The 12,865-nt window shown below is 41.3% G+C and overlaps 1 protein-coding gene across 1 annotated transcript in view; it reads left to right on the top strand.

Moving 5' to 3' along the window:
* The window catches only part of THSD4 (thrombospondin type 1 domain containing 4), a 238,819-nt gene that overhangs the window by 15,363 nt on the left and 210,591 nt on the right, over positions 1–12,865 (top strand). Inside the window, exons 2-3 of the mRNA XM_054641791.2 lie at positions 6,219–6,326; positions 10,200–10,269. Coding sequence (XP_054497766.2) covers positions 6,298–6,326; positions 10,200–10,269 — 99 coding nt within the window. The 5' untranslated portion in view covers positions 6,219–6,297. The remainder of the gene's footprint in view (positions 1–6,218; positions 6,327–10,199; positions 10,270–12,865) is intronic.

Raw genomic sequence — 12,865 nt, 5'->3', positions numbered from 1 at the left:
GGTGGTGTTGGGTGCCCGGGGTGGTGTTGGGTGCCCGGTGCAGCATTGCGGTGTGTGTTGGGTGCCCGGTGCAGCATTGCGGTGTGTGTTGGGTGCCCGGTGCAGCATTGCGGTGTGTGTTGGGTGCCCGGTGCAGCAGCCCGGGGTGGTTTTGGGTGCCCCGTGCAGCATTGCGGTGTGTTTTTGGGTGCCCCGTGCAGCATTGCGGTGTGTTTTTGGGTGCCCCGTGCAGCATTGCGGTGTGTTTTTGGGTGCCCCGTGCAGCATTGCGGTGTGTTTTTGGGTGCCCCGTGCAGCATTGCGGTGTGTTTTTGGGTGCCCCGTGCAGCATTCCGTGTTTTTGGGTGCCCCGTGCAGCATTGCGGTGTTTTTGGGTGCCCCGTGCAGCATTGCGGTGTTTTTGGGTGCCCGGTGCAGCATTGCGGTGTTTTTGGGTGCCCGGTGCAGCATTGCGGTGTGTGTTGGGTGCCCCGTGCAGCATTCCGTGTTTTTGGGTGCCCCGTGCAGCATTGCGGTGTGTGTGTTGGGTGCCCCGTGCAGCATTGCGGTGTGTGTGTTGGGTGCCCCGTGCAGCATTGCGGTGTGTGTGTTGGGTGCCCCGTGCAGCATTGCGGTGTGTGTGTTGGGTGCCCCGTGCAGCATTGCGGTGTGTGTGTTGGGTGCCCCGTGCAGCATTGCGGTGTGTGTGTTGGGTGCCCCGTGCAGCATTGCGGTGTGTGTGTTGGGTGCCCCGTGCAGCATTCCGTGTTTTTGGGTGCCCCGTGCAGCATTGCGGTGTGTGTCGGGTGCCCCGTGCAGCATTGCGGTGTGTGTCGGGTGCCCCGTGCAGCATTGCGGTGTGTGTCGGGTGCCCCGTGCAGCATTCCGTGTTTTTGGGTGCCCCGTGCAGCATTGCGGTGTCCCGGGAGAGCGGCGCTCCCGCTGCCCGGGCGGGCGGTGCCGCGGGCGGGGCGCGCCCCGGGCCGGGGGTGACTCAGCGAGCCCCGAGCCAGGGCTCCAGCACGGCAGCTCCGGGTATGATGCTGTTGGTGGAGCGCTCTTACTGTACTCCCTGCGTGTGAGATTTCAGGCAAAGCAATTGTGAAAAATGCGGATTTTATGATTGGCTTTTCGCAAATATTAAAATGAATATTGTATGTGTTGTGTTAGAAAGTAATGCTGTATTAATTCTCTTAAGTAGTGTGTTAAATATAGTTTTAGTTTATAACATATAGCAGCCACAGGACACCTCAATCTTTCAGAGAAGGAGAAAAGAACTTCTTCCTGCCTCACTTAGGCGGGACGATGCCATTAGGATTAAGAAGAAGTTGACACTGATCAGACAGAATTCTCTATTTGAATGGAATTTATGCATCATGTATGAAGTGTATGAATATGCAACAGGCTGTTGTTTTTAAGGGTTAATCCTCGGTTAACGTGGGTCCTTTTTTGGGCTTGTGTCTGTAACTTTGTTTCTGTTGTCTCTTATTGTCCTAATTCAAATTGTCCAAATTATTATTACTCTAATTGTATTACTATTTTTATAACCATTTTATTACTATTAAACTTTTAAAATTTTTAAAACAAGTGATTGGCATTTTTCACACAATGAAAATGTATCTTGATCGAGCTTACACTGGAGACAGGCACTGAGCTTTCTTGGACTGCAGGAGTTCTGGGCACACCCAGAAGGAGAACCTGAAAGTTCTCAAAGCATTTCAAATTAAAGAGAAAGGTACCTGCAGGGTTAGGTGGAGCAACTTGCCATTTTTGTTTAAATAAAATGTTTTCTCCGTGTAAGTATCAGAACTTTTCATCAGATCTAATGCTAGATTTCTCTTTTATGCAGCTTTCAGAGACAAGTGTATGTTTTAATGTAGTTAATGAATATTTGAAGAGATTAAAACTCTGGTGGTAGGTGTCAACAGCTGCAGTTCAAGCTGTTGGATGTATGCACAAATTATGTAGCTAGATAAACCTGGCAAACTGTGAGTGCTTTATCAAAGTCTTGTGAATGTAGTGAATTTTGGATGCAATCCAAAGGACTTGCACTGAACATGATTTAATAGATTTGAACAACTAAACCAACAGATACACTATACTTTACAAATGTGCGAGGCGACAGATTGCAAGGCAGTCTTAAAGGGTGTGATATTCTAGATGTTCTTTATTTATGATTACCCCCTCACTACCCCCCAAAAACCAATCAAACAAGCAAAAACACCCTAAAAACCCAAAAATGAACAAACAAACAACAAAATGAGAACTTTTCCTATCAGTGAAAACATGACTTTGGAACAATGCTCTACTTTCATGCTTGCTTCAAGTTGGCATTGTCAGTAGCTGGCAAATAAATAATCTGACCAAAAAAAAAAAAAACCAAAACATTGAAGGAAATTGAAGTTGGCTTCATATATATGTAAGTCACCACGGTAGAAGAGGCTAAAAGCTCAGAGCACTTCTGAACTTGGTTGAGTTACTGTCTGTTTCTGTAAGATGAATCTCACATTCTTGTTGTGAGTTAAAATAGAGGGGCTTGCATTGTTTTAATAGGTCCTGTACACAAGCACATGTTCAGGAATTTCTGTTAATACATAGATGCAGATGTATGTGTGTTGGCAGGACTTACAAGAAGTACAGATTGATGCTAAAATGACACAGGAATTCATGGAAGTGAAATACCATCCACTCACAATACACAAAGGGCACAGTCACATGAAAAGCCACATGTGAGTAGTCCCATGATAATTAAGAGGTTAGGATAACATTGGCTTTCTGCAAAATTTCAAACCTCTGAGTAGGAAGATGTTTCTTGAAGTTAATTAGCCAAAGGGTAGCTCTTATCTTTGACTTCTCAGAAGAACTTTCTTCCTCTTTTCTTAACTTTCTGTATCTGTGGTGTCTGTCCAGATAATTCTGTGTATTGTGTCATTTAACTCCTTGAGAAATCTTTCTTGTCCTTATCAGCAAATTTCTGTGATTGGCAATGAGCTTATTAGGTTAGGTTTTTTACTGCCATTTTCCATCCCCACCCCTTTTTAAAATCTCCATTACAAATTAATATTTTTATTTTCTAATGCTGTGAGAAAGGGTCTGGGCGGATGTCAGTAAATATCAAGTTAAGGGATGGTTATGATGGGCTCATTTCATTGCTTGGTAGCAATGCCGAGTAATTGCAATTGCTGAGCAATAGCTTGGTAATTGCTGCTGAGACAGCAGCAGCAGCTGGGAGGTGTTACAGCCACTCACCTGCACTGTGAAAGGGGAGGAGACTTTAAGCAGGGTCCTTTAATCATTTCTGTGACCCATTGTGCATTTCATTATAGGGAATGAAACACTTCTCCCTGTCATTGTCACCCCTGGAGTGGTTTGTATTCTATTTCATCCTGTGAGGTAGTTGGTTGGTTTAATTGATTGATTTTCTGGGAGGGTGTGTTTTTGTTAGTTTTTTTCCTCCACCCAGTTTCATAGATCAATCTTGTTCTCATCCAGCTTGGAAGTGAAATAGGGAACACTGCTGAAAAGTCAAATGTTTTGCAGTGGAGAAAGTCTTGCTGACACTGTGAAGTAGACGAGTGTGGGTTATTCTAGTTAAGAAATTAATATATATTCTGCTTTATGCAGAGTTACTAAAGGGTTTTTGCTAGAAAGGTCTATAGTGCTTTTCAGCCCCTTCTGGGAAGGCAATTTGACTTTTACAATGCAAGACTTATTGAACACAAGTACACTTCATCAGGCTTTTGAAAGTTTCCCTGCCAAATTCATGTTATTCAATCCCAGTGTTAACTGTGTAGCCATTTCAGGTATTCATTTTGCCCTGGATCTTCTGGAGGGAAAATGATTGTCACGTTTGCACATTTTCATATCAAAGACACCACTGCCAAAATGACATGCCTTTCACTAGGCTGTAAGCACCTAGGCTCTTAAACAATCTGGAAAGCAAGCTCTTCAAGTCACTTAAATATTTAGCAGTTTTTACACTATGTGCTACAAATGATATTTCAAAAGAAATGCATCTATGAGTTGTGGTGAGAGGTGTTTTGCAAGAGGCATTGAAATGCAGATGAAAGTAGAGTTAGTAATGCAGCCTGCCACTGACAATGAAGATACAAATGAACTGAAAAAAATTGAAAACATATGCATGGACTTTAGGCACTCTTTTAAAGAACAGTCTCCAGAAACACTCTGGTCCTTCTCTTGTTACTTTGCAAAATTAGATCTATCATATTATCTTCCCTGTTTTTCAAACGAGGTGCAGTTTATAGAAGGGATTAGTGGAGTGTACATTGCTTTTTCAGTGTTTTTGTATCCTGGAGCAGTGTTCTTTTGAGACTGTGTCACTCCATACAAGGTTTTTGGATGAAAAGATTTTTGTGGAGTGAAAAATCTGAAAGAGTATGTCTGAAAAAAGACCAAGATGATAAGAACTTTAAACCATGTTGGTTACAATGCATGTCACAGATGGATTCTCCATCTTCAATAAGTGATATAAACAACTATTGTACCTCAGTATGCTTGGTAATTAAGAGGTAATTAAAGGCAGAGACATTTATTTCCTTCTCAGTTCAGAATTAGTAAATCCTGTGTTAGGGGATCTGTGCTGGATGTATGGACTTGCCTAATGTTTAAAGGAATGCAGCTTTTACTGACTGTGCTAAAATCTCAAATGGTGTGAACTGTTGCAGGAGATCCAGACTAAAAATCTGTTCTCAGAAGTGCTTCCCATCTTATAACAAGCCAATTTTACAGTGTTAAGTAGTGAAAACTATGAAGAAGTTTGAGAAAACCTCTGATATCTACTGACAACTGTGAAACTGCAGGAGAGGATGAAGTTTAGCTCAGCCTTAGTGTGTTCTTCCTCAGGACTGACTCAAACCTGTTACATACAGAACTTTTGTTGTGATACTTTCCCAAGTACTCAACTTTTAATGCCTTCCATTAAGAAACTAAACAATCAAATCATGAATCAATGGTGGAATTCTCTTTTGAAGATGTTACAAGTATTTTGGGATTTCCTAATCCAAATTTGTTGTTGTTTGATTTTTAGGAGAGGGTAGGGAGTATTTAACCTGTCCAGCTGCAAACAATCTGCATTTTCCTAGCAGCCGGATCTGTACTTTGTCTAACTGCACATTTCTTCCATTCTTGCCAGTCCTGTCCCATTCTAGGCAGTTTTCAATTATCTGGCTGTCTGACAGAAATTGAGAGCTCTTTATCTGTGAACAGCAATGTTCTCTTGTTTCTCTTCACTCCACTGCATTTCAGCATGTAACCACTTGTAAAGGGAAAGATACAGACAGTGGCTGACCAAGGTTTGAAATGTATGATTTATGTTCTAATAGTGTTTTATTTCCTCTTTCCCTCCCTCCTTGCCACTTTCCCACCAGCCCTTCTGATTTATGCTGTATTTCCTTACTGCAAGGATCTCCTTCCAGCCTGAAAATTCGGGTGCATTTTAGATGCCCAATATATGATTTCAAATTTAGTAAAATAAGAACTTCCCAGATGTCTGAACATTTGAGATTATTTACAAACAAATGGAAGTGTGTTTGGGTAATCCTCCCAAGGGCTGGGAGGGTTTCTGTGTTTTCACAGTAGTGGTGATGCACTGATAGTACTTAGAAATAAGGATCAGTTAAATTTCTATTCAGAATGCTGTTTAACTCCAGATTTCCTCCTTCACTGTGGATAAGGCATTTCACTTCATTGTGGGTAGGTTTTCCATCTCTAGTAGAGGAAACAAGGCTGCTCTTCAGGTTTTTTCTGCAAACTGTATAAGCACTCACAGAGTCATCCTTGCATTGCTCACCAAATGCAGAATGTATTAATAATATTAGGTACATTAGAAGTTATAAACCCAGGTTCATTTCTATGAATTTTATTAACACAAGACTTTAAATGACGTTGTTTGCTTTATTGTTATACAAGTAACATACCAGGAATGCAAATTCAAAGGGCAAGTAAGTCTGACATCAGATTTGCTTTCTTGGGAATCAAACCAAGATTTTGCATCCCACAGTATTTCTGCAGAGCACTTTGGTAATACTGAAATCCTGTTGCAAAAAATGGTGTGTGTACAGTTTATTTCTGTAACATACACTGGATATTCAGTTTGAATTGCTGTAGAGTCCCAAGAATTGAAGTAGAGATGGCTAATGTGGGTGTGTCTGCAGTTTTATAGATATCCTGGGAAATACTGAATAAGCAGTGTTAATTGTTTTTCTCCTTTCTTTTTGTAGGATTTGTGTGTGATTGTCATTGTGCTGTACCACGGTGAAGAGGAATTTTTCACTTCAAGATACCTTGCATTAAAAGATCATGGTAGACAGTTTAATAGTTTCTTTGAGGTAAGTGATGCAATAAAACATTTAAAATCTTATTTAATATGCTCTTAACACACTGCAGTAAATTTCAATTTGGTGGTCTCTTGCTCTGCTGTTAGAAATGTCTGTATTGTAGGAGGGTAAATAGAAATCTTGTCCCAAGACCAAATACTCAAGTATATGCATACCAGACATAGCATTCTTTGGTGATAGTGAGAAAAGAAAGTTCTCAGTGCTAGTTCATGCTTAGAGCATCTGTTGGTGTGTGCCAAGGTGATGGTCTGTATGACTGGAAAGTTCCTGTGCTTTTTGCTGAGGCTGTACAGTTACAGTCACTGGGCTTAAATTGCTGATTTGCATGTTTTAGTACCTGTGCTGCAATTCATTCATGGATTTGTCTTATGCATTCCTGAAACAGTTTGCCAGTGGGCAAACATAGGAAAGACCTTTCAAAGAGCTTTGCTAACAAAGGAAACATTCAGCTGTTCCTAAGCTGGTCTGTCCGGTTCTGCCCTGTCCTTGGGCGAGCAGATTCAGAGCACACAGGCAGCCCTGGTGCCACACAAACACAGGCTGCCCTCCTGCAGGCAATGACAGCTGAGTGCTCTGTCTTTGGGAGGGAGTTACTGTGACACCTCTGCTCCAACCTGCTTCTCCTGATTTTGAGACATCAATATTTGAATTGCAATTCTGGCACCCTCTTAATATGCCAGGGCAGATTTTCCATCAAAACAGATCTGTCACACATTACTGACACTACCAGTGTTATCTTTCCAGCTGAAAGGTGACCTGCAAAGCTCCTCCCAGGCTGTCCCAGACTTGGGCTGTTCAGCAGACTTGAGAGGAAGTTGGGAATTTGAGACAAGAGCCACATTGCACCAGTCAGTACTGATCACCTGTGTGTGAGCAATCCACACTTGGCCAGAATATTCCTCCATAAAATGCAGCTACTGAGGGACAGCAACGTGTGAGAGATCTGCTTTGGTACCCTTTAGCTTCATTCATGCAGAGCTAACACTCACTGCACTGAGTAGGAAGAACCCTGAGAGGTGTTCCTAAATGAGGTGTTATATTGCAAAATTTTTCATGCTACTCCTACAATAGACCTAATTCTGCCTTGTGCTTGTGCCTCCCAGTCTTTCCCAGTTGTTTATGTTCATGCTTGTATTTAAGCTTCTCTTTTATGTTTTTATATTATTGGCAATTGGTGTTGCCTGTAAAAGAAAGTGAGAGAATTTAAAGTCTGACTTTGCTTCAAACTGGGTGCTTGGCTCCAAACAGAGCCTCAACTGTGAGAGCAGGGGCTGTGCCAGCAAGGTTCTGCACCAGAGGCCAGAGTTCTACAGCCACCCATCAGCTGCAATTGGTACCTCACCTGGTCAGGTATACTTGAAAAGTTTTGCCTTATTTTAAAAAGCACTTGTTCTTTTTGGCTTTTCTGCATTGTGAGGATACCTGAACCAAACCCACTGAAATTGGAGAAGCCTTTTTTGTAGCTTGGGAAGCTTAAAGTTAGTCATGCATGACAAATAAAAGAGCCTAGTCCAGAGAACTTAGCCAAAGCGAGCTGCTGAGGGAAATAACATTAAAAAAATTAAATTGCCACACACTGATTTGAAGCTGGGGCTTACCTCAAGATAGCTTAAGTATTCCTGGCAGATTTCCTGTGTGTTTGAAATAGTAGCTTGATACCATTGTTTTTGACAGATCCATTTGCAGATACAGAAGCAAATTTAAAATCTGTCTTTATTGTCCTTGAGCCTCATAGATACAGATGGTGATTGCAGTGCAACCTCCTTAAAGAATGGTCAGGAAAAGCCTGGCACAGAGTAATCACACATATACTAAAAGTTTGCTGTTTAGAACTGAGAACTTTAATCTGGTAAGTAATTTGCTTTGAAGATTACAGTTCTCATTCAGCTCAGAACTCACAACCTTGTGCATGATTTCAGAAGAATTTACACATGGAAATCTGTAGAATGTCAGACCGATCAGAAAAATCCTGTCCTGTTGAGGATGAAAGCATTCATTTCCTTATGGGAAGTCTGAACTTTCTTTCACATGCTCTGAGGGATTATAGGGAGCAGAAGCCATAAGGGAGCAGGGGTGGGTAGGAAGACTCTGAGATGAAGTTAAATATAAATTGCAGAGGATGGAGGCTGGGCCTATCAGCCACTGCACTCCACCTACTTAGGTGCTTGTGATTCTTCACTGACAAGAGTTGGGAGATCACTTAAACACTTAGAAAAGAGATAGGCAGGTGAGTTGAAGACAGACTTGATGCTGTAATTTTGCAGTTTGGAGGCCTGGGTTCTATTCCTGCCTTTGATTTCAGGTGTGATTTGCAAATCAGTTTATTTATTTGTGCCTTTGGCTTCCATGTACCACTGTGTGATTGGGCTCTGCTCTGAACTGAATGTTTTGACTCCTGCTGTGATTTCTTCATTTCTTACACTGGCTTTGATTTCAGACACCTCCTATGTATTTTGCTTTATCACAAATGATAGCTTTGTGACATACCAGACTTCCTTCTAACATGCTTTTTAAAGGGCTTCTTTTTTTCTCCCCTAAATTGATGTAGCAGTAAAGTAGTAATGACTTTTTCTGGCCTTTCACTGGTTTATTGCTTTGATGGAGGGGGGCATAGATGGTGAGGTGATGATAGGCCATGTGCAATCAGTACTTACCTAATGGTTCCTTTTGCAGTATATTAGCAAGAACAAACACAGAAAACACAAGATAAACATTCTCCCTAGCAGAAGAATATTTGTATTGGTGGTAATTAAATGCTTAGTTTTAAAAAAAAACCCTTTCTCTTTAGGAGGTCTGTCTCAGAAAATACCTGAAACAATAAGAAATGTTTGAAGGGCTACTGGGTAGGGAGCAAAGGAGGGAGCTGTGAGTAGGAAATGCAGCTGGATTTTGTCTGGTTCATTAGTTTGCAGATGTATTTTGTATCCAAATCCATCAGTTTTATTTCTGCATTGAAATTCAGCAAATCATTAGCAGGTTTCCCCCTTATAGTGGGTCTGAAACATACTCTTGGTAGTCTGAAAAGTCAAGCTTCTGGTAAAATAAAGATACCTTGATCCTATTTGCCATACCTGTCCATGTTTTCTGGTGAAGGGGCTTGTTAGAAGGAGACAAACCAGTTTCTGTTGCAAATTTTAGCAAACAAAAGACTGAGCTAACTGTGCCTAAGTTGTAACAGGCTCCTAGGAGTCACTAAAGTGGTGAGGCTTGACAGAAGAGTTTGTTTGGGCTTGGTTCCCATTATGACTCCTTTCAGACTGAAGATGTGGGGACTGGGGTGATGCTTGGCTGCTTATCCTCAGTCTCTGGTGGGCTGTGTTCTCTACTTTCCATCCTCTGTGCCCATTAGGTTATTTAATTTTCACAAGTGTTAGGCAGCTGGGGAGGAACCTATTTTCTGTTTGCTGTGTGCTGAAGGTGGAGTGTTCATCTGTGAAATGAGGAGCCAGAGCTAGAAGCAGATGTGGTACACAGCTGGGTGAATTCTTACTTAGCACTTTAGAAAACTTGCAAAGCATATGGCAGTTTCACACTGAATGCTGAGGTGTGAAAATATGCACTGCCAGGAATTTTTAAATTTAAACATCAAGTTATATGAAATACTATCAATGGATTCTATTTGGTTCACTCTTGCTTTATAGCTGGACAAATCTATGCATGAACCTGGTTCATACATTCAGGTATGAGCCTGTTGTGAGCAGAATCTTATATGAACATTTCATACAGTTCAGTGAGTCTGCTTTGGTTAGCAATGATATTCAAGTGTTTAAATATCTTCTTGCAGTGTGAAGCCTTGTAAGGTTGTAGATGTGTGGTTTGTATTAGTGGTAATTATCTGTTCTGTTTCACTGTTTGCCTTTTCAGACTTCTCAGTTCCCTAGCAGTGCTGGGATTTCAGCTTGTCATCCCACAGCCTTCAATTGAACACAGAAAGGTAAGCATTAGAAACATTCAGACTTTGTGTACTGAAAAGTAAATGTGAAAACATAGAATAAGAAGTGTAAAGCAATGCAATCTGAATAATGTTCTGGGAATAAATGGCTTCTGTTTGTGCATATGGGAGTTTTTTTTTTGTTTCTTTTTTTAATAATTATATACATGGTTGAAAGAGGCTCATCATGGTTACTTAGCTGAGTAGTTGTATGGAGTATTATAGGTCACAAATAGTTACTAAAGCTTTGGAGCATTTTCATCATGCAAGACATGGAAAAAGAGAGCAGGCATGGAGTGAGCAGAGAACCACCCAGCTGCTCACAGGCAGCTCTTTCTCTTGCAGAGATAGAAATGTCTGAAACAGAAGCTGGACCCAAAGCACTCTGTTGCTATTCACATTGCTAGAGATTGGAGCTGGAAACTGCTGGAATTTCCTGTTGTGCTCTTGTGGATGGTTCACTCATCCTAGACATTGGCATCTCTAGGAAGGCTTGCAGCCTGCACACTTTCCATCCTGCTCAGCATTAGGGAGATCTTGGCTGGAGTCCTTGGGTTTTTGCACTGCTTTTCAGGAAAGGAGTGAACAATTTGGAGAGAAACAGAAAGCAGCAGGGATTATCCTTAAGAGATTTTAAAATCTTACCTCTGAAGGAAATTTGAACAAATTCATATTGTTTATTCTGAAGATTGGAAGACTGATGCTGGAGGAAGATATAACCTTCAAATACTTTTGAGTACTAAAAAGAAAGGGGGGTATAGATAGTGAGGTTTTTTTCTGTTTAGTGGAACAGATTTAATCTGAGGCGAAGGAAACTTAGGTTTGACATTAGAAAACACTTGTCATGGTAAGGATATAAAGAAGATTATATTGATGGAATAATATTTAGAATTTCCATGATGTAAGTCTCTGTGAATGTGTTGGACGAATGTTTATCAGGAACAATGTGCAGGTGTTGCTGATTCTGCCACAGACCTGAGGCAAGACCCCTTGAATGCTGCTCTGTTTCTTTACACTCTCACCACATTCACTTGATATCAATGTTGTTCTCATATCTTAATAGGTATCTCATATCTATTGGTATTAAAACAAAACCAGTTAATCATTGAAGGTATCAAATAACCTGTTTAAAAACAAGTTTGCTTTTTACTATAGATTTTTAAATAATAATCCAAGATGTGTATTTTTTTGAAAACTATACTGTTAAAAGGAGATAAAAGGCAAGTTTGCAGGGTTTCCCTTTTTTATGTGCATGTGCCACTGCCTTTAGGGTAAGAAGTTATTTGGACAATAGCCTCATAGGTATGGACTGGAAACCTGAAGCTGTCTGATTGTCAGAGTTCCAGAAGAACCCAGAAGTCCTGTTAACTCCTTGTGCAGCCTGTTTGTAAGACAAGCTAAATGAGGTCAGTAACACGGGGTGTGAAACTGGCCCAGTCCAGTCTGCTGCCAGCTGTCCAAGGGCTCTGTTCTAAACTGCAGGACAATTTAGTATTTTTGCCTATCTTACATCTCTTCTCTTTTGTTGTGCAGTTGAGATGGTCCCAGCTGCTGCTCTGGTTTCAGTACTCTGTCTGATTAGACATTCTTTTGTAACACTGACAGTGGAGAGATGCTTCAGTCCAGCTTCCAAATGGCCTTAGGGGGAATAAATCTACTAACTAAAATGGAGTAACTCAGAGAAACAATTGCTTCATTCTGGGAAGCCCCGGAATTAATTTAGATAAAATCAGATTCTTTGTTTTCAATTGAATGAGAAATGCCACGGGTCTGGAGTGTGTTCCATCCTAGTTAAAGGGACTTAAGGGCATGGTAACCACCTTGGAGATGTCCCTTTTACTGAGAACAAGGCACAAGTTTCCTAGTGACAATCTCACACGCGGCCCCAAGGCTGGCTGTCATTCTCAGCTCTTACCCTAAAGGAGAGGATTCTATTCATGCCAAACTGTGTTTAGGCTGGAACTTTGTATTTATTACACTTTTCACAAACCTTCTGCCCTACCTATAAGCTCCATGCAAGAGGGGCTGTTAGTAACTCTGAAGGCCAAGTCAGACATGGGTTTCTGAGTGTGAGTTCTCAGCTTTGTTGCTCTGGAGGTTCTTTCTTCTATTCTTTTCCTGCAGTAACCCCAACATATATTTGCTGACATCCCCTTGTATTTCTGGGTGGATGTCTCTGCTGTTTGGCAGGGTTCTTTCTGTGTGAGAGGGAGTTGGTTGTGCAGAAAGAAAGAAAGGGAGAGGAGGAAGATGAGGGATTTGATGAAGAATTTTAACAAATAGTGAATAATGGAAGTGGTGTTTGCTGACTTTCATATACCCACTCAAAGGGTACAGTATGGGGAATCAAATAACTAGAGCTGAAGTCTGATGAAACATTAGACCATAGCCCAGTTCTTACTGTGTGTTTATTTTGCATTAAGCTAAACATGATTTAGCAGCTTGCTTCCTCAGATGCACACACAAAAATCAGTTTCTGGCATAACAGCATGAGACTGATAGCTAGAAGAATGAGCCAAATTACTTCCATAGCATGGAATTGCACATATTGGAATTAAGACTTGGGGAAATGACAAAACCAAATGGGAAGGTTGTGGGA

This window comes from Agelaius phoeniceus, chromosome 13 (genome assembly GCF_051311805.1).
Source record: "Agelaius phoeniceus isolate bAgePho1 chromosome 13, bAgePho1.hap1, whole genome shotgun sequence".
NCBI classification, from domain to species: Eukaryota; Metazoa; Chordata; class Aves; order Passeriformes; family Icteridae; genus Agelaius; species Agelaius phoeniceus.
The sequence above is the reverse complement of the archived record's forward strand: the minus strand, read 5'-3'. Positions and strand labels throughout refer to the sequence as shown.